This window comes from Thunnus maccoyii, chromosome 6, assembly GCF_910596095.1.
Source record: "Thunnus maccoyii chromosome 6, fThuMac1.1, whole genome shotgun sequence".
NCBI classification, from domain to species: domain Eukaryota; kingdom Metazoa; phylum Chordata; class Actinopteri; order Scombriformes; family Scombridae; genus Thunnus; species Thunnus maccoyii.
This window is the reverse complement of record NC_056538.1, coordinates 19,986,805-20,013,968: the sequence shown is the minus strand read 5'-3', so window position 1 is coordinate 20,013,968 and position 27,164 is coordinate 19,986,805. Positions and strand designations below refer to the sequence as shown.

The 27,164-nt window shown below is 40.7% G+C and overlaps 1 protein-coding gene across 2 annotated transcripts in view; it reads right to left on the bottom strand.

Annotated features, from left to right (window-relative positions):
• The window catches only part of ppp1r37 (protein phosphatase 1, regulatory subunit 37), a 42,945-nt gene continuing 15,781 nt past the window's right edge, over positions 1–27,164 (bottom strand). For both annotated transcript variants that reach the window (XM_042413543.1, XM_042413544.1), the window contains 12 exons: positions 23,002–23,099; positions 16,128–16,173; positions 15,916–16,016; positions 11,825–11,944; positions 10,068–10,218; positions 9,715–9,870; positions 8,426–8,538; positions 5,841–5,982; positions 5,572–5,738; positions 3,726–5,409; positions 3,534–3,619; positions 1–2,428 (listed from right to left, as the gene is read on the bottom strand). In XM_042413543.1, the coding sequence (XP_042269477.1) occupies positions 3,543–3,619; positions 3,726–5,409; positions 5,572–5,738; positions 5,841–5,982; positions 8,426–8,538; positions 9,715–9,870; positions 10,068–10,218; positions 11,825–11,944; positions 15,916–16,016; positions 16,128–16,173; positions 23,002–23,099 (2,855 nt within the window). In that variant the 3' untranslated portion in view covers positions 1–2,428; positions 3,534–3,542. The remainder of the gene's footprint in view (positions 2,429–3,533; positions 3,620–3,725; positions 5,410–5,571; positions 5,739–5,840; positions 5,983–8,425; positions 8,539–9,714; positions 9,871–10,067; positions 10,219–11,824; positions 11,945–15,915; positions 16,017–16,127; positions 16,174–23,001; positions 23,100–27,164) is intronic.

Genomic DNA, 27,164 nt, shown 5'->3' with positions numbered 1-27,164 from the left:
CACTTTTTCATGTATATTTATTAACCAGTACTGTTCTTATAGAAGTGATATATTGATTTAATTCTCTGCAACACACATCTGAAAGTCATCAGTTGTATCCAAATATCCCAACCAAACTCCATCTGAACACAGACTTCTCCCGTTTCTCATACAAAATTCGCAAAAAAAAGAAGAAGAAAAAAAAAAAAAAAGTCCCAAACTTGAGAAATTTCAGTGAAACATTCAGACATATCATTAGTCATTACATGCATTTATTTGAGAGGAACAAATTTCGCCATACATATCTTTGTGATTACCAGCACATTTCAATTAAGTTAACAAATTATTAAAAATTTCTAAAAATTAAAGCATTACAAACAGTGGGGGCAGCACAGCAACAATGATTTCAGCTCTCAAAACCATCTGTTGGGTGGAGCGAATGAAGAGCAGGAGGATCATCAAACACTGCTCTTTCCCAGGAGAAAAGAAAAAAAAACAACAAAACACACACACACACCTGCCTGTATCTACTTCAGGAAAAATTCAGAGCATGGAAAACCGGCTTTCTTCACAAACATACATGAAGTTGACATTTCAAGTGAAGTCTCGCTGCCTTGCTCTGGAAAATTCAGGACAGGAGCTGGATTTGAACGGTGTGTTGTATGTGATATCTTTCAGTTGTCTCCTGTAGGGAAAAACACCATAACTGCCAGCGCCCCCTTGTGGCCACATTTTCACTCAGCAGAGTAGTGTTACACTAAAAACAACAGGAGAACCATTATGTTTGCTGCTTCCTTGTGTTTACTTTCATAACTGCACCCCGACTGCTACCGTAGTCAACTATCATATTTACCTTTTCCGCCCAACACAGATTGCCTGTCCCCCCCTCCCAAAAAAAACCAAAACAAAACTAAATATTTGCTCTAGTCTGAATCTGAAATATACATCAAAAGAAAAAAAAAAAAAAGAGGGGGGGGGGGGGGATCTTTAAAAGCAACCCCCAAAAATGGAAAAAGAAAGATAAAATGAGGAGAGGGGTGAAGGGGAGGGGAAATAAATCAGAGAAGGCTCATATAGCTATAAAATAAATACAAAAAAAACAACTGATTTCTCAAAGCAGCCAAACAGAAACAAAGATGAGTGTGAAGTGAAGTGGTGAGCTGAAGGCAACATGATGATGATGATGATGATGATGATGATGATGAGCTGGAGCAGAGGAGAGGTACCGGTGGAAGACCGAGGGACACAAGAGGAAGGAGAGGGGGAGGTCACGACACAGACCAAGCTGCTTTTTCTTTACGCTCTGACGAGTTTCACACAAATCACAACGACGACTGGTCGGACAAAGTGATGATAGTGTCTGAAGTTGCAGAGAAAAAAAAAAAAAAAAAAAAAGGAAACAAAAACTTTTTTTTTTTTTCCCTCTTTACTGTAAATAACTCAACCAAAAAGGCAGACGTCTTGCTTTCCAACATTCGCAGAAGTTCTGAGTTTTCTTTCAAAAAAAAGCAGTTTTTGTTGTAGCGGAGGCAGGCGGGAGGAAGCTGCAGCTCCGACTGACGGGAGGATGGGGGACGCTGATTCCTGAGGGGCCAAAGTGAGCAGAGGACGAGAAAACAGACAAGAAGGAGGTCACTTTGGCAGAGGTCCCTTAGAGGTTTCTTTTTAATTTTTTTTTTTTTTTTTTTTTTTTTTTTACGAGGGGATAATAGTAGAGAGTGGGGACACAGACGAAACATTTAAACAGACGTGTTGAAATCTTCAGCTTCCTTGGATATAAAAGCCTTTGACAGTGACCCACTTCCACCTCTAGAACAAGTGTTTAAAGCCAGCAGGTCCGCTCAGCAGGGTCCGTGTGTCTTCTGAGTGGTGCTGTCAGCCCCACTTTCTAAACACAACCTTAAAGTTGTATGTCTTTGTGTCAAAAAACCCCCCCAAAAGTTTAATTGCTTGTACTTTCCCCAACTTCAGTGGATATCTACACAAGAGAGCAAGCAGGGGTGTGAGAAAGGTCAGTCTTTGGTTAGTGTTTTATCCTCCCCCCAGTTGTCCCCCCCCTCATCGCTCTTCTTTCTTGCTCACAGGTAAAGACTGCAGAATGACAAGATGTAGTGATAACAGGGTGATTTTATTTCTTTTTTTCTCCCCTTTTCCTCAGACTAAATGTGCATATGTACGTGTGTGTCAGTGGTTGATGTAGTGTGGATGTAGAGAATTCCTTATTTGTCACAGCCAAGGTCGAGAAGATGATTTTGTCCTTTCCGTGATTTGTTTTTTTTTTCTTGTATAAGAGCTTCAACTGTAACAGCAGGTCCTCGTGTCCTTTGTGGAACGGTTGTTTTGGTAATAAAGTCAAAGAAATGACAGAAGATTGTACTGTAGGGGCAACCAGTCATGTAGTAGAGCCAGACAAAACTATCTGAGCTGTTTCCTCCTGTCCTTGCAGTCCCTGTGGTAGAAGACAGGACATAAATTAGTGCTGAATGTAGTGGAGTACATGTATTAAACCAAACTCAGTGACAAATTTGATGTTTTAACTTCAGCTAAAATATTACACACTTTTATAAAACTCTCTAGCGTCTTTCCCCTGACCAGCCTGTGCACACTGCAGCATCTGGGGCCAATGCAGCACTTTGTTTTTCAGTTGCTAATCTGATATTTTGGCTGTGCAAACACATAAATTCAGTTTCATTTTGAGGATAATGCCAGCCTTAGTTCTTGAGTTATCATATCTGTGAGATACTGTTTAAGAAGAGAAAGGTAGTTTTGTTTTGTTGAAATGTAGTTTCATTTGATGGATTAAAAAAAACAAAACAAAAAACATCTACTTGTATGAGGTTGTACGACAGTTTATTGGTGTTTTTACATTACCGGGACTTAACTTCTTGTAACCTGAACCTTTGAGAACAGGAAAACAGGAATGATCGGATGTACGTCTATTACATTTTTTCTTTTTATTCAACAATTGAACAAGATATACAACAAGTATTTTCCTGTTTTTTTGGTTCCCCTCCCCCGCCACAAGAACACAAACACATCAGCCAGACAATAAAACAAACAGAAATAAGTAAACATATTCATGATTACAGATAAAAATAAAACAATGAGTAAAAGAAGACGACAGAAAACAGAAAAGACAAAACAAAACGACATAACAGATAAACAATGACAATAACTAGACGGGTAAACAGACATTGCCGTTTCTTGATTATTCTTCATTATTAAAAGTTTTAAAAATCCTCACCAATGTACAACACAACAGTGAAATGGTGGTTGCTGCTATATTGTCATGTTTGTTGTAGCTGAGATGTGATTGATTTTGTACCACCTCCTGAAGGGTGCTGAAATTTAGCTCTCAAAATGGAGGACAGTGGGGAAAAAAAAGCGAAACCCAGGGCAACGGCTACAAGTTCAGTTTTGGGTCAGTAAGTCCCGGTGATGGAAAAACAAGATTTCAAAAGATGAAGTCCCTGTTTCATGAAAAGTTTACATTACGTATAAATCTTTGTCTGCTTGTGATTTCCTATTAAATTTACAGAAAGATTAATGTTTACCTCACAACCTCATGGTGCGTCTCTCCCCGTCTCCAAACTGGCTTCTAGCAGCAGCTCCTCCAGGTCTTGTCCGCAGCTCACACTCACTGCACAGATGACACATAACTCACATTATTAAACAAGATTTTCACACTCGAAACACTTTGAAACCTGCTCTAAAAACAGCAGAGATCAGAGATCACAGCGACTCACCGTGCTCCATCACACAGCTGCCTGGTTTGGGGCTTTCAGGGTCAAGAAGATGGAGGGAGAACTCGGGCTTCAGGCCGTTGGGCAGAGCTGAACTCACAACCTCATCCTCCACGCTGATTAGAGCCTCACCGAAACACTCGCCCTCATCCGCAGAGCTCTCATCAGGCGATTCCTCCACCTCGAAAGGCGAGTTTGAACTTGCAGCAGCTTCAGATCCGGCCAAGGCAGGTAAGGATATGGCGGGGCTCTTTGAGGCTTCTCCTGCTCGAGGATTTGGCTCCTGTGATCCTCCTTGTGCCTGTTCGTCAGTCTGGACAGAGAGAACAGGCTGCACTACTTCCTTCTCATCTGGTGCAGTTTGCTGCTGTTCTCCGTCTGGCTTTAGACTCGGTTTTTCTTGGCTTTGCTGTCTGTCCTCTTCCTCTGTTAAAGGTTTTTCAGACAGGCTGGTGGGTGTCTCCTGCTTCTCCTGCTGTGGAAGCGCCTCGTCGTCTTTCTTTGTTTGGTTCGATGACTGGGTCTCCTCTGACGCAGATGCTAGCTCATTCTGTATCTGTTCAAGTGCAGATGCTAATGGTGGTTTATGCTCTCCTTCTGCGCTTTCTGGTGCCATCACATGTTTCTCCTCCTCTGGTAGACCCTCTTTCTGCACCTCTTCCTCCTTCTTTTCTTCAGCAAGCTGCTGTTCTACACAAGTGGGCTCAGGTTGGGGGTTTTTAGTGCTTTCCGTTACTTCCTTAGTGAGCTGAAATGCTACAGCCTGCACCGGCGAGGAGCTTAAAGGCAGGGCTGGTGCTTGTAGACTTGGATCTGTCACTTTTGGGTCTAAAGTGCTAGCTATGACGTCCTCAGACTGTGGCTCTGGTGTGTGGGTCTGTGTAGCATTCAGTGTGGGCTCCACACGTGCTACGGGACTCTGCTCTGTCAGGGGACAGTCTGTTGACGGAGCAGGTGAACTCAGTTGTGTTTGAGATGCGGGCGGCGGCTGTGTCTGCTGTGTGCTTGCGTCTAAAGGCTTCTTTGAGGTCTCTTTAGCCTGGCTGGGAGCTGCAGGTGTGTTCATCTGGAGTTGTAGCTGCTGCTGCTCAGGCGGGCTCTCCACCCGAGTTACCATGAAGATCTTATGACCCCTCCCTGGACTTGAGACGGATATACAGCGTCCCGGGGATGGAGGCGTGCCGGGAGGAGCTGTGGATTCTGTGACGGTGATGCCTGATATGACACTCGGCCCGCCGGTAGGTGAGGCAGACGGGGATGTACGTGAGGCACTGAGGGGGGGCTGTGCGACCCCTGTCTGGGTTTGAGGAGCAGTCTGGTTTGAACGAGAGGAGGAGTTTGAGGACTTAGTGACCACCTCCTCTTCCTCCTCATCCTCAGTATCCGAGTCTGACTCCAGGGTCATCTGAGGAACGCTCGTCTCAGAGCTTGCTCCTGATTGGCTGCTTGTCTGTCCTTTGCTTCCTGTTGTTTCTTCTTCTTTGCCCTCTTTGTCCCCTTTCTCCTGTGATGCTGGTTCTTCCTCTTCTTCTCTGGTTCCATCCTCTGTGGCGATTTCAGCCATGGATGCAGACTGCCTCATCTTCTGCTCCGTTTCCTCCTTCTCTTTGGCCAGGATGAAGTTCCTCTTGCAGCCGTTCTGGATCTCAGAAAGCAGTGCACGCTGGGTCTCAATGAAACTCTTCACCTGGGAGACAAAAAATGCCCCAAAAAACAGAGAACCAAAACCACAAGACGATCAGAATAAACAAAACTAAATCAGAGCAATTCCTACAATCACTTTTTACTTAGTACCATTCTTCAGTCTGCAATTTTATCTGCACATAATATTATTTATTCCCATGCTCACAGTTTCTTTCTTGGGCTCCCGGTCGAGATCAAGACGCAGCAGAGAGGTGTTGACTTTTAGGGCAAGCGACAGAGCCATCAGTCCGCCTGTCTTGATCTCATTTTCTCGAAGGTCCAGTCGCAGTAGTCTGGGGCTCTCAGCGATGAATTCAGCCACAGCAACAGCTCCTACAGCACACATGACAAGAGAGTTGAAACAAGTAAAAAATGCACAATAGCTAAAATCCTCCACAAAGACGAAAACAGAGGCACATGGGTGCCAGTTCCCACCTTCGCAGGACAGCTTGGTGGAGGCGAGGCCAAGCCTGAGCACAGAGCGGTTGGCAATCAGTCCGTCTTTCAGCTTGTGAACCCCTTCATTACCCACCGAGTTATGGCCGAGGTTCAGAGTCTCCAGACTCTGGGTGCAAGGCTGAGAGAAATGACAGAGGACAATCAAGAGGGTTTCTTTAGCAATGGGAGACTTAAGTAATAAAATCACATTGTTTAGAATAAACCGACATTTTTACAGCCAACAGCGTATGTTGGCGGCAAACTTGAATAAGCTTTGTAACTGAATGAGATTAAGATAATATTACAGTGAGTGTAAAATGCTTTGTGTACAGTCTGTTTTATATCCTCATTTGGTTGTTTAACTGCCTCGAGTGTTGATCAAACAGTTTTTTTATGGCATCTTTATATTTTGATTTGAGCAGCTCATTTCCTTCTTGTTAAAAACAAAACATGCACTTTTTATGTCAACATCTTTTTCTCTATGTAAAAAAAATCTTTATTTTTCTACACATTTTGTCAGTGTACAGGCCTTTTCTCCTAATATTACCAACTGTTAAAAGACCAACATTACCACCTCATTGCACACAACCATCTACACTGTGTTTATCTCTGAGCTTATGAATCAGCAGCCACAGTGGTCATGGGATGTTCTTTATCAGTGTGTTTGGAGGTTTTAGGCATTTCTGTGTGTTCGGCACTGTCACGCAAGCCACAGTGACAAAACCACCATCAGACAGAAAATGCAGTATTTTATGTTCCACAAGGAAAACAATCACATGTTTCTAGAAATAAGTGGCCTGCTATGTCTCAGTTGTCCATAATTAACAACATCTAGGATGGTGAGGGCATTCTTTAGTCTTTAGTTTAGTTAAATCTCAGATTTAAAACTTGTTGTTCAATGAAATCTACCAATTACTTCACTCAAACACCTGATGATTGATTTACGTCCATTAACTGCTACAAAACTCAAAGTAAATTAGTTTACCTTGCAGCTCCAAGTGCCTTCTACTCTGTGTATAAAGACCTACTTACAACTGCTTTAACTATCATCGTGATAAGGATTTATTTCGCAGATCTTTTTTTTCTTACTTCCTGCCTCAGGGACGCATCAGATACTATACAGAAACTCTACAGACAGATATGTGGATGGACTAAAGCAGTAAACAACACCATTTCCTGTTAATACAGAAACATAATTGTAAGAGGGAAATGTAATTACAGCTGTTTGATTCTTTAATAGTTTATAAATTTCCACTTAAGTACAACAGTTCTTCTTACAACTGTCTTTTTTCAAATGACAACTCTTGTTTGTGAAAAATGATTTGATTAAAATTAAATATGCTTCTAAATTCTGGGTTAACAGCTTTTTAAACATGAGCAGCACTCAAACTTCACTGCTCAAACAAACAAAAGTTAGAATTTGTATCCATTACATTTAAAACTGTAGGAATATCACTCAATATCTGCTTGCGGTCCACTATTATAATCTAATTTCATAAAATAGTATTGATAAACGGAGAAAAATGTATTAAAGCCATTTTATAATGTGACTTATGCCATGTTTATAAAAGCATCTGTGGTTCCATTTATACAGCGCAACCATGACAAAACATTTGAATAGCAAGAACAGCAGGAAAAAGTGTATCCTCCTCTGTCAAGGCTGACACTGTCATGACTCATCAGGGTCTAAATGTAGAACTAAAACAATAAACTTATCTCCTACGAGGAAAACATGAGTGTGAAGATAATGATGCTATCACTCAGCAACAGAAATGAGACCAATGAATTTAGTTATGGGTTATCTATAGCACACAGCCGTGAAATCAAACGGGAAATGGTGCGGCACTAAGACCCGAGCCTGAGCCTACATCTGCTCACCGAGCAAGATACGACTGCATGAAATGTAAGGTGTAGTAATGATTGAAATTCCCGGTCAAATCACAAAACACCTATTTAGACCGCTCATTAATCTCTCACCAACACACCTGTCACCCTAAAAGGTAGCTGTTGAAATGCAAATATGAGTCCTCAGTTTAAAAGCGTTAAAGTAAATGTTCTTAATCTTGTTAGCTTCCTGTGCGACTTCTAAGTGAAAATCTTGTCTTCAACATATAATTCTCACTATCTCAGTTGAACTTAACTCTGAAACAAACAAGCAGCTACCTTCCTTAAATGGTTGGATTACAAATTTTGAGTTTACTCATGAAAAAAGAAGACCACTTTTTTATGGGTAAACTGCATCCATTAAATAAACAAAACCTCATACCAGGCATAGAGGACACTGAGCTAGAGTACAACATGTACAGCTGCCGAACACGAACAGATACGAGAAGAAAAGAGGTTCAACAAACAACACAGCTCTATTTTGATCACTTCACTGATAGAGTAATGAGGAGAAAATTGAATTCTCTCTGCCTGGGGTGTCACACATACACCACTGTCTCTCACACAGAGACACACACACGTAAACAAATTAAGGGCACAGAGCCAGTTGTTTCCTCTTAAAACCTCTGGTGAATGTGTGGCAGTGTTTTGCCTCTCCGTGTGTGTGTGTGTGTGTGTGTGTGTGTGTGTGTGTGTACCAGTGCAGCAGCGAGGTAGCCCATGCCGTTGTGTGTGAGCTGGTTGTTCCATAGCACCAAAGTGACAAGGCCTTTCCTCTGCTCTTTTAGTCCTTCACACACATAGGCCAAACCTGTGATGACAAACAGAGACAGGCACCAACACAGACAGAGTCAGACCGTCTGGATTTACTCGAAAAATATCACAATATACTGTATATGATGTGGACTAAAATGTTACAAACTGTACAGTCTAATCTGAGGAAGTCTGTTGCATTAGCAGCACTTTATTTGCATTTTCTTGCATTTTTACTTCATTTTCTATAACAGAAAGCATTTCTGAGCAGCATGAGGACCTCATTTACTGTAAACTAACTTAACTTGCAAGAGGAAACACAATACATTTAGATGAATGGAAACAAATCAATTAAACTGATCTATTTGGGGTATTTCTCCTGGAAAACTACAAAAACAAATTATCAATGAGCCTGAGCTCTACCTTTATACATTTTGTTCATACTTGTCAAAAACTACTATAGTCTAAATTCAGCTGAGAATGATATTAGTGCTCTGTGTACATCTGTTAATCAAGTGTATAAGAAAAATATGTAGCTGATGGTGGAAAGCAGAGCAGAAAAACATTTTTTCCATCAAGACTTGGACATTGCCATTAACTCATTAGTCAGTTTCATGTTTAGGCTTACCAACAAGGACATTTGGCAACATAGCACTGTAAAAACCCAAATAAATACAGTCAATAAAGTCAATTCAATAATAAAACAAAAACAACAGAAAAAGAGCAGGTCTAATACTTTTACTAACTTTTGTTTGCTTCCTAGCTTGAAAAGTAATAATTTTCTCAAATTTAATGAAACCAAATCATTTAACATAATAAGACTGGGAAGAAGCCTGTCCTATCATACAGTAATAAAACAATGATACTGAATGGATGATAAAACTCATGTCTGCTTTCAAACACTAGATCTCTGTCCTTCATCTAACAAATACATAGACTACTACATACATTTAATGTACTTTTACACAATATGTGCATTGTCTCTATTCTATTCTGTTTTTTATTTATTCTTACACAGCTTTTTAAAACAACCTGCTTATATTCTCTAGCTGTGTTTTTCTCTGTTTACTTCTTTCAGTTTCAGGATTGAGGATCAATAAGCTCTCATCTTATCTGGGTTTGTGAAAAGGTACTGAGGTGCATGCACGTTAAATAAATCTTTATCACAAAAGAATTCCACCTGGATAAAACATACAAAACTATAAACCGATTGTGTTCTATCACAGCTGCGTACCAGAGTCTAGGATGTGGTTGTTGCGCAGGTCCAGGATCTGAATGTTGTAGTTGAACTTCAGCAAGTTGCCGAGCTGGGCTGAATCTTGCAGGCCATTGAGCTTGTTGTCTGCCAGGTACAACTCCCGCAGGTTCATATTCATCTTCAGTGCTGTAGCTGAAAAGAAAAATGAAAGATACAAGGAAAAGATAAAGAGGGAGAAAAGGGGGAAAGACAAAACACAAAACAAAACAAAACAAAAAGTCAGAAATAAGGAGGAAATAAATTCTATGTTCAATCAGGTGAAAGTCTTCCCCTCCACTTCTCCTTGTACATCCTCCCCCATCACCCGCCTGGCACTCTGCCCGTCTTACCCAGTAACATGAGCGGTCTGCCAGACAGACCAGCGTTCTCGAGGTGGAGGACTGCCAGGCTGCCACTGATCCTGAGCGCTCGTGCCACAAAGGGAGCCGAGTGGTCCAGCAGAGGAGTGTTACGTGCATCGAGATACTGCAGAGAGCTCGTCTGAGGGGGAAAACAGTCGCGCACCAACAGAGATACACATTATTTGCTTTGCACGCCAACAAGTGTATGCATCCAAATCCAAAACAGTGTATGAAATAATGTCCTTATTATCATGATGAAAATCTGTTTTATTCTATTATTCTTAAAGTGCAGGTAGGATAATTAGGTCAGATGTGGTTAAATGTGGATCTGAGTTTCATCAGACTCCATACATACAACATTATCCTCAAAAGAGCAAATGAGAATGAAAAGATGACGTATGTCTTCAGATAAAAGCAATGGCGTACTGTTTTTTCATCTGATTAATCCAAGGCCTCACCTCAGGGATTCAAGGACACGCATTTGTCAAAGCATTGGTGCGTTAAGATCTATTGAGCTTTACTGAAATGAGCGGTGACATTTTTATTGATAGGCAAAGACACAAACAATCTGCACGTTGGAGTGTACGTGTGGTGTCTCCAGGCAGTGTGTCTGAAATATACACAAGCTTCATTAATCATCAGACACTCAAGGCTTGTCCAACAAATAAGCATCACTCACTCAGTGAGTTGTGATTAAAGCAGGATTGTGGTGATCATAAAATGTTGTAACAGTATCATTAGTAACTGTGATTACTTTGTTACTGTCCTCTAGGATGTTCAGTATTGAATGCAGTCTTAAAACACATACATAGGCCACAATATTAATAATAAAGGTTGTGATGACTTTCAGAGACATTTGTGGCTTTGCAAACAGATCCCTGAACACTGATACACTGTGATGAAAAGCTGGAGCACAGTGAACTTCAGCCAAGCCAAGATATCCACATCAACCACAATCTAATCAACTAAAAGGATTTTTTTCTCATTTAATTGTCCACTCATCAATTTACTATATTTGGTTATGGATGTTTTTCTGCATTTATCGACTCACATTTCCTCTTACACCATTAACTCTAGATAAACAATATAGAATCATACACAACAACCAGTATGAAATTTCCTTTTGTAGAGTGGCTTTATACTCTCATCTACCTCCATACATCTCTGGCATACAATTAACAGTTCCCTCACATGGTTTGTTCAATAAAAAAAGAACTAGTAGCTGTTTACATCCATGTTTTTGTCATGTATATATTGCTTCAACAGTAATATATGAAGGTTTTTGCCTAGTAACCCATTTGTATTCTTAACAGTAATAAGTGATGACTGACGTCAAAGTGTGCCATAAAGGGCACAAGGAAGACTCGGGGAAGAGCAAGTGAGGAAAGACCAACCCTTTAATGTCTGAGCGCTGACAGAAAACGGCAGTTTTGCACAACACAAGCTCAGAGAGAGATCCTCTGTCTTTTTAACTGGGCTCAAAAGTATACCAGTAGAGGAAAAAAATTGAGTTCACATCAGTAGAATCTGTGAGCAAACAACATATTTTCATATAGCGCACACAGTTTTTACTTGAGGCTGTATTGCTTTCTTTTTGTCAGCTGAGGACAACAAACACAAACAGACCAGAATCAGGGAAGAAGATCTCGGTGTCAACATTTCACTTTCACCGCTCTCTTCGGTCCTTTCCCATCCTTTTCCTGTATGAAAGATGCTAACCGCTGTAGGGGGGGATGATCTCTCACCTTTCTCATCATGTGAGCCGCCGCCTGCCATCCCCGCGTGCCAATGTGCTTGTTGAAGGAGATGTTGAGATGTGTGGCTGACTCATAGTACTCTATCATGTCAAACAGAGCTGATGCACCCTGAGAAGCAGAGAGAGACAGAAGCCAAGAGAAAATATAGAGACATATATTAACCATTATGCTATTTTAGGTAAAAAGTCCCAACAATTTGAACGAATCTCAGTTTGAGGCACTGTGTCAAAATCCCTTAAAGAGATGCTACAAGATACGGTCTAGAGCAGCTGTGGTTGCTATGGTAACAGTCCCTCAGGATAGGTGAGACCTGCTGAGGTGTTTTCCATGAGGGCCTCAGGTGGGGCTGAAGAGACTACAGCTGGAAGGACAAGTTCAGCCTGTCTAGGATACGGTCTACTGTTGCAAAAACAAAAATCATATTCAGCAGGATGTGAAATAGTGAACACGTACAAATGAAGAGTCTAACAGCTCCTAACTATTAGATATACAATAATACTAAATTAGCTAAATTTTTAGAATAAGGCTGCAACTAAAGATTATCTTCATTTTGAATTACTCTGTCATTTACTTTCTCGATAAATTGTTTATTTGATCTATTAAAAGTAAGAAAACAGTTAAAAATGCCCAAGGTGACTTGTTCAAATTTCCTTTTTTGTCTGATCAACAGTCCGAACCTCAAAGATATTCAGTTCACTATAAAGTAAGACAAAGAAAAGCAGAAAATTCCCACATTTGAGAAACTGGTGCCATCAAATATTTGGCATTTTTGCTTGAAAAATAACTTGAAGGATTGATTAATTAAAAGATTAACTTTATGTCCAACAAGTAATCGGTTAATCGAGTAGTTTTTTCAGCTATATTCTAGAGATAATGTGATGGATGTCATTCATTACAGGTATAGAAATTGTGCCAAATCATCAGTGCATTAAATCTGTAGGGCACAAAACCTTGGTTGGTCAGGAACAGATGCAGGATTCTTATGAAACGTCAGGTGATGCAGTATGAGGTCAAAGTGCACTCATGTGATCCGAGTGTTTTAATCTCATTTTGGTTGTGGTAATGCTGTGGGGGAGCATCTCTTTCATCTTTCATAATGGTGTTGATGGTACTGGAGCGGAGATAGATTGCTGGTAATTTGCTTCCCTGCATTTCATTTCTTTTCATTTCATTTGCTTTCATAACACAAAATACCCAGTTATAAACAAATATTTGCATATTTCAACAGAGAAATTGGCTAATGGGTCATTAACTGTCATTAAATGTCAATAAATTTAGCCACTTGCAGGACGTGCCTAGCAGATAAAAATGAAGTACAAGCGTATGATTTCATCTTTAGCTGAGGCTGATGAGCAGTAATATAACTGGACAGGCTGCTGCACAGCGTCTCATAACCTTTCCCCCTTTGTGTGTGTATACTGGGAGACATTACTGAGTATACACAAGTGTGTTTATCTACAGGGCGGGGGGAGGATGAGTCACATCCAGTCCAATAAAAACCAGCCTGTGTTAGAGCTCCTCCCCACACGTCTTAAAAGCATCTTCCAAAAACTATTTTTTCTCCTTTCATCTTCCCATATCATTCCCAACAAGACAGCGCTGCTGCAGATATGAGACGCTGCCAAATCAAGCCATCTGCACAGTGTCTCCCACACCCATCTAAAAGAAGAACCCATCCTCTCACATCCCCATTTGATTCCTTTTCTAATCACACCTTCCTCTATTCTTGCCTCCACCAGCAACACTTCCTCAATATTTTCTCCTTTCAGCTTCTCATTTCATCCGAGCCCAAGGCCAGACACTAGTCTCAGACTGAGATGCGGCACTCTGGTGACTCAGTCATTGACTCATTCATCTACTTCATTCACATTTCCAGGGCAGCGTGCCATGTTGGGTGAAAGAAGTCACCGTGCAACGTGTTTTGGATTATGTGAAGCTCTGGTATGTGTGTCTCTACAGTGCATGTGTACCATCTAATGCAGATGTGTTTAAAAATAGATGTGATACAATATTGTTTATTGATGATAGCTTTGTGTGTCAATAAGTGTACCAATAGTTTATGGTTTTATGTGTTTACACAATGATCTTGTTCTTAATGAGTCAGTAACTGAGTCAGTTACACAGTGCTGAAAAACAGAAAATCTCCCCTAAAAGAGCAGAAAAAAAATGCTTGTATGTTTCCCCTAATTACTGCATATTAAAAATTAAGATCTTTATATCTGCTTGTATATGTCAGTCACCTGAAACTTCAACCATTGTTATACTATGAAACCAAAGTGGGTTGCCATCGTCAGGAGACATTTCACTTGCCTTTATTATTCAAGTGACACACTTCTCAGTGTTATATCTGATTGGCTGCAGGCAGAGCGAAATTACATGGCAACATGTTTCTAGATGCAACTGTGTAAAATCTATGAGTTCACCAAGACGCAGTGACGAATTTGTGTATTTCATTTTGTGAGGATAGAGCTATTACAGCTGGACTTGTGACATCCAGGAGAATCCATCTTGTCAGGCTTCAAATTATACGCTTGTGTCCGAACCACTGGTGGTTCAGACCAATCAGCATCGAGAATACAGCTGTCTTGCAAGGTAAGACGGTGATAAACAGATGATTTATCCAATCACATGTCAAGTATTTTTTGAAAGTGTCTGCCCTTTTCTAAACCGTTGCCAAGGACTACTTCTCAGATATTTCTGTGCAACAAACCGTCTGGCTGGTCAGGTTACTGGAGCTACTCCAGCATATATAAGAGGGAAACCTGGGAAATGCCCCAGGTAGAAAACACAGGGAGAAAATAACACTCAGTTAAATTTCCATTATCCAAATCAACTTGAATTACAGAAGGGGAGATCCAATTGCTCAAAAAAGGGGATTAGAAAGGTACTACAGAAAGACTTATAATGACAAAGTACTCTCCTTGAGATGCAATACACTTGTCCCAGCGCTTCTCTCATTCCTGGAAACCTTTCCTGTCACAGCTGTCATCTTTTATCACTGTGTTCAAAGCCTCCTGTGTTTCTTCCTGGATTTCTTCCACAGTAGCAACTCTGCTCCCTTTCAGTCCCAATTTTAGTTTCCTCAAGCTGTAGACATACACTACCTAGCGGCAAATCCAATAACTATGCCCTTCTCCTGTGCTATTGATGGCTTCCTGGAATTTTTTGGTCCCCCCTCGTATGTCTCTAGAAAGCGGGAGAAACTCTGAATGAACAGAGGAAAACCTCACAAATAGGGAGAAGATGCAGCCTCTACACATCAATCCATAAAAATACTTTTAATGGAGATTCTAATTGCTTGCTAATAAATCAGATTTTTTGAAATTATTATTATGGATCAGGGGTTTGTTAAACTTCTGTTTTATTTGCTCCTAATATGGAGCATATATGATGTTTGTTGGTTTATAACAGTTTTAAAGCTTTCTCAGATGCTTTCACTTTCACAGAAAAAAATGAAACTGAAAACCTGAAAGTAACATAACAGCTGCCAAAATATTTACTATCCAGACAGGACTAGAATTACAGTATCTGACTTTCTACAAGTCTCCTGAAAAACAGCAGCTGATTTGGGGCTGAATTAATTCTGCGGTTAAAGAGTGAAAGTACTGACACGACCTCGCCGACAGGAATAAGATAATGAGCAGTAATTAAAGTGACCCTTTCTACCCTAAGGAGACTCATCCTGTGTAACTCTGGCAGAGCTAAAAGCAGAGCTTGTGGCTGTGTGTGATGCAGTTTATAGTATATTTGGAGGTCTGTGTGACAGGAAGTGGCCAGGGCCAGTGTCCCTCTGCTCCACACTGCAGCACTGTCTCTATCTGTGCATGTCTACATCCCAAACGTCCCTAATGGTGTTTACACAAGTGGACATCTGCAGTAATCAGAAAAAACCATGACAAACACTCCACATCCTGCTAGTGCAGCAAGCATGGACAAGAGGATCAGAGTGTGACTGAAGGCAGAAAGATAACAGTGAAAAAGAGAGTGAATGACAGGAGACAGAGAGACAGGCGTAACAGACACGGCGAGGAGGAGAAGGAGAGAGACACAGAATGATTTTCAAAGATGGATCTTCTTACATCTTCATCCAGGTTGGTCTGCTCCAGGTCGATCACTTTAAACTGGACTCTCTTCAAAATCTCTTCCAGAGACTCACATGCTTTGTAGTCCAACTTCTCACCTGAAGTAATGCACACACAAGTCTAGTCAACACATCATCCAAACATTAAAAAGCAACTAGTGATTCTCACAAGTTAAATGTGTGACTGTCTGGGTGTGTTTTGGTGCTTACCTTTTAGATCTAAGCATTCATTTCGCTGTGTCAGGTCTTTCAGTTCCTACAGAAACAAAAAGTAGTGTCAGTAACAAAGAAAAAGAAAGCTGTATAAAGTTTGTGTTTTTGTCCATAGAAGCAAACTTTGCTTTTCACATGTTGAAACTTTCTTATGTCACAGGAGGCAACTGAATAAATCAAAATTGGAGATAAAACACAGATCTTGTGAACTTCTGCTGCAAAGAAAAGCATCTGCAGGACACGTCTGCTGAACATACCTCTGGTGTTTTCCAATTGCATGTGTGTCACTCAATGCCTTTACATGCACTTAAGTAACCGGGTTACAGTCAGTTTTCTCCTGAAAGCTGATTTATTAATTGTCAAGTAAATGAGAAACCTGGTTTCCCCAGGTTGATATCTCCTGATTACTCTGCCATGTATACATGTTTCTAATCGGCTTTCTGCAACTAAGCGTGTGCATAACATTAAACTTCAGACAGGAAAAGCACAGTGTGGAGCGGCCAGATGAAAGGAAAGATAGTTTAACAGAGTGACGCATCCTCGTATTTAAAATAACTTCATCCAAAGTCTGTCTCAAACTGAAAGTAAAACAAATTCTGTATCTCTGCTCTGCCTGTCTGGCTGCTCTGAAATCTGGTCACTGATCTGCTACTTGTATATGCAGATTTACAGTGAACAGGTTACTACAATGCACGTAAACGCATTCCCCAATAACTCACATAACCTGGTTTGTCTGAGTAACCTGGTTACTTGGGTGCATGTAAATGTGCTGAGTGTGTGTGCTGGTACTACAGGTGAAGTACTGAGTGCGAATACTGAGTGAGTCCCAGTGATGGCAGTTTTGATAAGAACAGCGTAGTCCCATAAGAACAGCTTTACAGCTCCTAAATTTGCCATTGTCATTCAAACTGTTTTTGTGTGCCAGCTGTCAGTGTGACTGTGTTCATCATGAACATCTCATCTATCCTGTGATGTAGTTTGACACCAGAGCATCACAGATCAAAAGGTGCAAAGTTATTTCACCTCCTGCCCTGGTAAAACACCCACACAAACATTCAGAGAGCTGCCCTCGAAACTATGTACCAGCAAATCCCCCTCTCTCTAGTTGACTGCCCGGCCCATTCAGTGTGAACTCCATAACCTCTGCCCTCGTGCCACGCTGCCATTACTTATCTGTGTGTGACTGAACATACCGATGCTGGTTGCGTTGTACTTGGGAGTTCATGGCCTGCACTGCATGACTCAACAGGTCCCAATTTGTTCCAAATCACAGTAGTCTAAAGTGTGAAACTGACTGACACACTCACTTTAAGTGGGAGAAAATGAAATATTACAGAAACACAAAGACGATTCAACTGTATTTCCCTACCAGGTTTTGTGAAATATGGTCTAATTCAAGAATTCTGGATGTTCTTCAGCATCCAGACAGTGTTGTAAACACAAGAACGCACACAGATTTTGACCAATTTAACAGCAAGTCAATCTTCACCTACAATTAACTTGGGCACCTGTCAGCGAGAATGACTATCAGTGTAAATACCTCTCTGACAGAGCTACCAGACCCCAAAATAGTGCATGACGCACAGTGTGCCTCTGCATGAGTGGTGGTATTGATGTGAGTATGTGTTGTGGGTGGACCAGATTGAGCTACAGATTCACTTTCTAGTCTTGTTCATTAAATGCTGTGGTGACTCGTGTTATACTGTGCCTTTATGATATATATTTGTACTTTTTTATTACTGCGTTCTACTTAATCACTATGTTTTAGTCTCAAGACTTTATGCAAACCTAATTTTCTATTGACTTTAAATCAAAAAAGAAGTATGACATCTGGGTTCAGGAGAGGTGGCCTTAACGAGACAGTCAACTGTCAATACACAAAGGCGCGCTGTTGCGCTGTTGATGCCAATAGCAGAAAGTGGACGTAACATACGGACAGAGGAAGCTGTCAAATTATGGGGAAAATATAGTCAAGCTATGGCAGCTTGCATGTGAGGATCTGGGACGAGGATGTAATAATAAAAATCAATGCTTTTCTGGAGTGGTGATGCTCATTGACGCTGGGAAATAGGACAGCGATGTACCCTGATGTATCGATGTGTGAACGTTCTGTCCGTGTGTGGGCGCTTACAGACACCATTTTGTGTTGCACTTTAATGTTGAAAGACTTAAAGTTCATCACATGACGGACGGCTTGCGAACAGGGTTACCAGCTGGATGACAAATATAATATTATAACCTCAGTTTTCTGTGATTAACAACATATCCTAATGAAAACAAACACTGGAGTTTATTTATGCAACCATGCAGTTAGGGCTGCAACTAACGACTATTTTCATTATCCATATATCAATTATTATCTTGATTAATCGGTTAGTCATTTTGTCTATAAAATGTCAGAAAATGGTGATATATTCAGTTTACTATCATAGAAGATTAAAGAAACCAGAAAATAATAAAAGCTGGAATCTGAAAATTTGGACGTTTAAAAAAAAAAGAAAAAAAAAAAAGACTAAAAATGACAAACCGATTATCAACATAATTGGCAATTAATTTTCTGTCGATCGACTAATCGATTAATCAGCTAATTGTTGCAGCTCAACTTGCAGTGGCTTCCTCTTTGGTCTCGATCAAGTGATCGAATAGTCAGGTGATATTTCTAGACTTCACATTGCTGACATTATTCCAATATAAAACTGTGGCGCACAATAGATTGTGATACAGATGATGCTAAAGACACGATGGTTGTGTCTTTCCAATTTGTACAAAAGAAGGCTGCATTCCTCAACCACATTTGGAGAGGCCTTTGAAACGCCTTGTTAGACATATTTTGGTCTAGAAATGTTCATGGGATGCAGCCCTTGAATTAGGACAAAGCTTACATAGCCGCTGAGTGGCCTGCCTATTTAACTGGATAGTGCTTTCATGGCGCAACAGCAGTAGATGTCTGCACAGCATGTGGAGGTGCACAGCATTTATGCTACCTGTAAACTAAAAATACCTTATTCCAGATATACTGTGCAGGCATTTAGGGAAAGCATGTTTCTGCATATTATGGGAAAGCAAGCGTGCACCCTGGCTGCGTGTGAGACATTGCATAAGAAAACCGCTGGTCTCTCTGGGACTTGCAGCAGCAGAAATGTGACACAAGGCTTCCAAGTGTCCAGCTCTTAAGACTCTGGTGGGAGTTACAGCGAAGCAGGCATTCAACATGCAGCTGCTAAATAGTCACTCTTATAAACACACAAACAACTGGACTGAAATGTACATAACCTGTAGGGCCTCTGGCAAGCCGCCATGTGTAAATGTGCAGTTGGACTTAATAAAGAAAGCATTTAGAGTGAAAGAGGAAAAAAAAAAAACAGTAAATGGCTGAACTCCTCTTGCTAACCCCCCTCTCAGAGGCCGACCATTTGGTCTGACTGGCTTGTTTATATGGCTGGTTACTGCAGGGATGACTAAGCAGAAATGAGAGGGAGCTGTAGTGGACCAGCAGACTACAGCGATAGGGGAGGGATGGAGAGAGGCCAGACATCGCAAACATGAGTAATCACAAATGGGAGAAATATAAAAAAGATGTATAACTGCAGAGGGGAAAAGGCAGAATATGAGGGAGGGATGAAAGAGGGACACCCGTGTGATGATCAACAGTCCCAGGCCAGTGGAAATATACCCAGACCATAAGACTATATGAAACCAAGAGCAGCCGCTTAGCACACTGATGTGTATTTCCACAAGTAGCTGTGATGTAAACCCAGCTTCTCTCGCTCAGCTGACCAGGCGTGTGAGGATTTCTTTGTAGAGTCTCTCGGATCACAAATGAGTTTCCAGCCGGGGCTCGCCTTACTTCAACTCACAAACGGAGACACACCTGCAGGTACAAATGTGCAAAGCTCCGGTGGAGAGGCCCAGTTAAGGGTTTATGAGTGTGAGTGCTGCAGCCACTGTGCGACAGGACAAACAGGAGAAAGTGCTAATGTGTCCCTGCTGCAAAGGCTAGCGCTGCCAACTCCTCCGTCCTGTCAGTCTCACTAGATGAGAATCTGTTTAGTGATGGGATGTTCGCACAAGTACAAATACAACGGAGAGAGCGACACCCATATATCTGCATACACACAGTTCTCAAGTATCACAGTTATCAGATCCAACATAAAATTTCCAGTAACAGCTGCCAGGAATTTACATAAACAGAAGAGAGCAGCAGGTCTTTATTGTTTCTTTTGACACATCCGTAAAAAATTGGTCTTTATCATATTACTTTCTATCACTTGATCACTTGAGAGTCAGTGATACAAAGTAACTGAATACATTTACTCAAGCACTGTACTGAAGTACAATTTTGTACAAAAATACTTGTACTTTATTTGAGTATTTCCATTTAATGCTACTTTCTACTTTCTACTCCACTACATTTATTTAACAGCTAGTTACTTTTCAGATGAAGATTTGACACAACGGATAATATAACAAGCTTTTAAAATACAACACATTGTTAAAGATGAAACCAATGGTTTCCAACCTTTTTGGCTTCTGACGTCTTACAAAAAGCAGTGTGTAGTCGGGGTCACATTTCAGATGTCTGTGAGTTATTAACAGCTCCACCAAATAGTGATTTTTCAATAAAATTTCAATTTCAATAAATGTTCAAATGATCCAATATTTCACTATCACAATCTAACCACCCTTAGATTTATTTGGTGCCCCTTTGGAGGGGCCTGACCCCTATGTTGGACTAAACTAGCTAATTGTATATAAAGTAATTCAAACTAGCTCCACCTCCAGCAGCTACAACAGTAAAATGCTGCTTACACACTGATGCTTCAGTATTAATAATCTAATTATTAAGTGGGATTTTTCATACAGGACTTGTAATGGAGTATTTTTATACTGTTGTATTAGTACTTTTACTGAAGTAAAAGGATCTCAATACTTCTTCCACCACTGCAAGGAGTGTTTCCGTCATCTGCAGTGGAAACATTGTCAATCTGTACTAAAAACCAACAATTTGTGGGTCAGTTTCATTGTCTAGAAGCAGCACAAACACCACTCACCACAGGATACTCAAAACCTGCTTCCATTGCATCATGAAAACCTCTTTGCTCTGATACATTGGCTGTATATGTGTCATTGTCTAGGATTATGTTCCCAGCCTCATTATGGTGGTAAGTGGACTGTAGTCTACGTCTGCTTGAGAAGGAGGTAAAAAAAAAAAACAAGTTTCCATTCATATTTCCTCTCACTCTTATTCATCTGTGACAAAAACAAGTTTCAAATTCAGAGGCAATTTAGCAGAAACAACTTGCACATAAGGAAAACATTTGAATGTATTATCAGACCCAACACACATCAATCATGTGCACCGGTTCACATACAAATGCACGAGATCGGCATAAATATAAAAACAAACAGCCCTGAGGCTTCCCTCACTGGATTTGAAGAACTGCTTATACAGAGGGGATTATGGGACACATGACTGTGTGCTGGCTAACCCACAAGAGAAAGCAGAAAAAAAGAAAGACATGAAACACCCGTCTGCCTGTTCAGAGTACCAGCTACGCTTGTTGGGAAAAATGCCTGCTTCTACTGGATTCGACTATCATCATCAGCACTTGTCCAGAGTCATGCCACAGTGCGTCACGCTGCGCCCTCAAACCACATCAGCATGCTTTTGAAGTGTTATTATTACAAGAAGAAAAAGTTTTACTGTAAAAATCTTGGAATAAAATTTTCTATTTTTTATCTCACAGACAGGAAGCTTCACAATTACAAAGAACTTTAGGGTGGAGCGACCAGGATTTCCTAATGGTTTAGTAAGTTTTAGGCACTTTTGATGTTTAGATTCTTATCCATAATGCAACACCATCCGGGACGGCGTCTGATCGGTCCCAAATGTCTGCATCACAATGTCTGCAGCATCACAATGACCCCAGACATAGAGCCAGGGTAATAAAGAACCATCTTCAGCAAGGAACAAGGAGTCCTGCAACAGATGGTAGGGCCCCCACAGAGCCCTGACCTCAACATCATGGAGTCAGTCTGGGATTACATGAAGACACAGAAGCAACTGAGACGCCTAAATCCACAGAATAACTTCTCCAAAATGCTTGAAACAACCAACGTGCCAAGTACCTTGAAAAACTGTGCACAGGTGTACCGAAGAGAACTGGTGCTGTTTTAAAGGCAAAGCGTGCTCACACCAAATATAGATTTCATTTAGGTTTCTTCTTTTTATTGAACTTTGTATGAAGTTAATTCATAAATAAAAACTATTTACGGCATTAATTGTAAGCACTTGTACTTTTTGGTTCCTCCTGCAAGTAACGATGGTTATGGGAAACATCTCTTATGCTCGAAAAGGTTTGTAAGATGGATTTTACGATCAGCTTAGCCTCAAGATGCTTTTAGGAAATGAAGTCCAGGGTGGTTAGTGTGAACTTCTGCATGTATTATGCCCTACTGCTGACAGTCTTACCATTAAATAGCAGCAGTTGGCAGCTTCACATCAGCAGTGTTAGTGGTAACAAGGACTACAGTAAACGGGAATTAGCTACATCAAACTGCAGAGAAAAATGTGAAAAAGCAGAGTGAGTTCAGCAGGCTGGGGTTGTGAAGGCTTTCCACTCTGCTGAGGGATTTTGGAGAGGATTATGACGCTCCACTAGAGGTGGTAAGTTTAACTAACCCTTCTCATTCAGCACCATTCGCCTAGCTATGTTTTTAAATATCAGCATTTCCTCACTGGATGAATTGAATATCTTCATGTCCCTAAAGCAGACATGTTTGAGTTATAAAACTTTACAAAAGTGTGTGTGTGTGTGTGTGTTTGATTGGGCTGAATATGTCTGTTCATCTGTGTTAAACTGGGTCTCACCTGTATCTGTTTGAGCACTTTGGGAATGGGTTTACAGTTGAGCTTCTGACAGGCCTGTTTGTAGGAGGAGAGGATCTCATCCACCGTCACATTCTGAGCTGAAAAACACAAAAACATAAAAAAGGTAAGGATTGCATGATTCTATTGCATGGTTTCTTTCTACACACATAAAGGAATCAGAGTGACTTTCGGTGTAATTTAATATTGTCTGATGTCTGCTGATACTCACCATTTATTACGTTTGTATGAGTTTTTTCTACATAACACATCTGCACAGTGAACACCAGCTAGTAATCCAATTTATGTTGGACAGCCTAAGTGTTTCACAGCTTTCCTTTGATGGTTTCCTATTATATTTTATTCATTGTGTAACAGTATTTCGCATTATATCCATGGAAAGGAGTGTCGGTATGGATCTGTCGAGGCAGGGACGTTTGGACAGGATTTGGACAGAAGTTCAAACGAACCACTTCAGAGGTACGGTGCAGTTTCATATTACCCTAAAATAAATACGATATGTTTTTAATTCAAAGTGTCTCTACTCTCATCGCTTGCTGGAGCACGTTGTCATATCATTAAGTTAACTGATGCCTATTTATTTTGTGTGCTCCGCAGTTCACTCGTGGGTCACTGGTGCCAGTGCAGCCAGTGCAAGAGTCTGATAGCTGCAGTTTGAGCTTTGAGTGGCAAATTCACTGAAACATGGCTGAATCAGCCCTGCAGATCGGCTCAGGATATTGTATCCCTACATGACTCTTGAAAATGATCAAAATAATGAAGTCGAGGACAGGGGCACACTTTGAAAATGTTCTCTTTTTAAGTGACCTGTTTGTGCGTGTCCGCCTTGGGGAGCACTCTCTTGACAGAGAGGATCAGACTGTAACCCCTTTAAGGGCTCCCCTACTTAAGTTAGCAAAAAGAAGGTATTGTTCTTGGTGTGTGTGTGGGTCAGCCACTGCTGCCATCCCAGACTGTTGCGGGGGCTAACTCCAGTCAGATGACTGGGCAACATTCAAACACTCTGTTCTGGCTGAGAGTTGAAGTGAGGCACTCAAGCAGAGAAAGACAGCAACAAGGAAGGAAAAAAAATAGTTTATGTATGCAGGAATGTAGAAAGCTCAGGACATGAAATTACATTAACACAAATAGGATGATATGTATTGGTACTTATTTCAGATCCTGGGTATAGGTAGCGTATATAGACGGAGTAGATAAATACAGAGTAAGCAGTTCATGCTGCTACAGACTGTACCGACGCATCTACAGTGCTAACACACAGGCTTGCTGTGTGTGTGTGTGTGTGTGTGTACAAGTGTGTGTGTGACTTTATGCTGCAGTCAGCGTTTTGATTTCTCTCGCCAAGGTGAGACTTTGTCCGCTTTCAGTCGCCTCCATCGTTCTGAAGTTCATTCCCTCCCCGCCCCCGCCCCCTCCACAACCGTACAACACAGTGACAGTACAAACTGGACTAAGGAGAAACACTTATTATAATGTAATAATAACAATAATAATAATAATAATAATGATAAAATCCCTGTCTTCTTACAAAAACAGTTTCACTATTATCCTGGAGAGTAAACCCAATGCCCTGCGCAGACTGAGAGATGCCTCTTCTTACGTCAGTCAAGTAATAACCTGCTATAAATGATAAGCTATAGGACACTGCTGGCTTGGGGTGTGTACATATGATTGAATCTGTGCGTATGTGTTTGCACGAGCACACGTCAGAGTGAATGACCGGCTGGTGGGACAAAGAAGATATTCAGGTTCAGAATTGATAACCAGCACAAGCAGCCGGCCATGTTTGACCAACTGTGTTATTCACAGTCTCAATGAAACTTATCAACATCAGACAACAGCTGAAAATTACTACTAAAAGACTGATACTGCGGTAAGTCTGAGGCAATGGTGTGTTGGGGAAGCAAAATTAAAGTGCCAGTGCCACATGAATACAATGAGAGCAGCCACAACACATCTTTCACTCGTTTTCAGAAGCAGACCAAACAGCCACCAGAACGGAAGCCAGTCTGGTCTTTGATCCTGCTGCAGGCTCTGATACATATGTGCAGTAGGGCTGCCCTTTAAACATCGATGCTTTGACTCGTCAGTTGCGAAGCCCTTGAGTTGAATCTCATTTTGTCAGTTGACTCGCTGTACTACACCCCTCCCCTCCAACTGCGTCACTGTACACAGAGCAATGCAAGATAAAAGCGTGGCGGGCTATAAACTTTTACAAACTGAGTCTGGTCTCAAAAGGAGCTAACTACAAAACTAACAGTTACTGAAATAGACAAGAGTGGTGGAAACAGGGTGGTGGGATGCCAAGCAGTTAGCTGAATGTTAGGAAGGCTGGATTATAGCTACTTTTGAACCAGACACTTGTACAACCTCCCATAGTGCTGTCCAGTGTGACTAACTCTTTGGCTGATAGCGCTGTCAGCAGCCACACAGGAGGGACGTTAGGATTTTCTGACTGAACTATGATCAGGACACACTTTTTCTTTCTTTCACTGTGTGGAAATCTGATATTTTCACATCAAAGATGTGAACATGAGTCTGACACGTAAAACATGAGATGTAAGATTAAAGCTTTTACAGGAGTTAAGAGTGAATAACACATTTCTCATATTCGTAGGCCACGTGTTTTAAAGAAAAATCATCAGTAATAATGCTGAGTATTCATAAAATAGTAAAAGCAGGAACCACAAGCACATGACAAATTAAAATGTAGAAGTTGAGAAACTTGCTGAATCTCTTGCTATAATTATATCGCAAGTAGGGGAAATTTAGTTGTTGTTATGTGAACAGAAATATTTAACTTTAAAAAACAAATCTACCTATTCTGAGCATTTTTCCTATTTTTGTTCCCAATAGCTAACTCTGTGCCACCTCCACGACACATGGTGTTACTCTTCTTTTCCACCTGACAGCAATGAGCCTCACTGGGAGGCGTAACGTGCAGGTGCAGGTGTGATGACCAAACAGCAGGAACGGATGAGAATCCTCATCCAGCTTCCAACCTGCAAACATGACGGGGCTGCCGCCTGGAAGTCGGTGAGTCGAATCATCTGTCGGAGACCCCTCAGTCGACTGAGATTCTTCAAATAAAGCACTCGTTTTTTATTTATTTTTTTGTCAGTCAGTGTGCATTACGATATAGAAGCTTACAAAAATGCACAGGGATATTTCAATGAGGAATTATAAATAAGGGGAATCACAAATATATTTTCATATTCTAGCTGGCACACTTGCTACATTTTTTAAATTTAATTTATGTTCAAAGAGAAATACAGTAGCCTAATATACCTATCCTGTTGAAGACGAGAAGTTATTATTTCACAGACAACAATGCCGTGCATTTATATATATATATTAATATATATATTATATTAAATAATTTAATTTGTTAACATATTCTTGTTTAGATTTATTTATTAGTTTAATAATATAGGAGTAGGCCTATCCAGTTGAAGAACAGATGTCAGTTATTTCATAGCGGGCGATGCCGTGAATTTATTTTAAACTGTTTCATTTGTTTGTTCATTTACACGCTGTTTTTAATGTTTAAAGTGAAATAAAAATAACAGGCTATAAGAACTTGATTTTAATAGAAATACGTGTGTGCTGCCTGTCTCATTATTTCTTCCTTTCTATGTCAGCAATTCAAATAGGTCGCAATTTAAATCTTGCATCATGTGCAGCTGTCTTTCATTGATTTTTAAATGCTCAAAAATATGTTCCCATGACTCCGTTGCATTTGACTGTTAACGTGGTCAAAATCATCACTGAAACTCGTGCCAGTGGACTTTCTGATTGCCAGATAGTCTATATGCAAAAAGAAGGAATGAATCGTCGAATCTTCGTATTGAACGGCCAAATCCGATTCGACTGACGAAATTCTGAGTTGGGTGAAGCTCTAAAACACGACCAACCTGATGGTACTCTTACTGGGAATCAAACTCTTGGTTTTTGCAGTGGTGGATGGGAATCTGACTCCTATCCTCCCCATAGGCCTTTAACTAATTTCTTCACTCTAATTACTTCTGTACAATGTAGCCAACAACCACATGAAGTAAAACACTGCTGTTAAAAAGAGAACAGTCCATGTTTGTACTGCGACAGTCTTTCATTACTTCTAGAGGTCTTCACTTCAATAACACCAC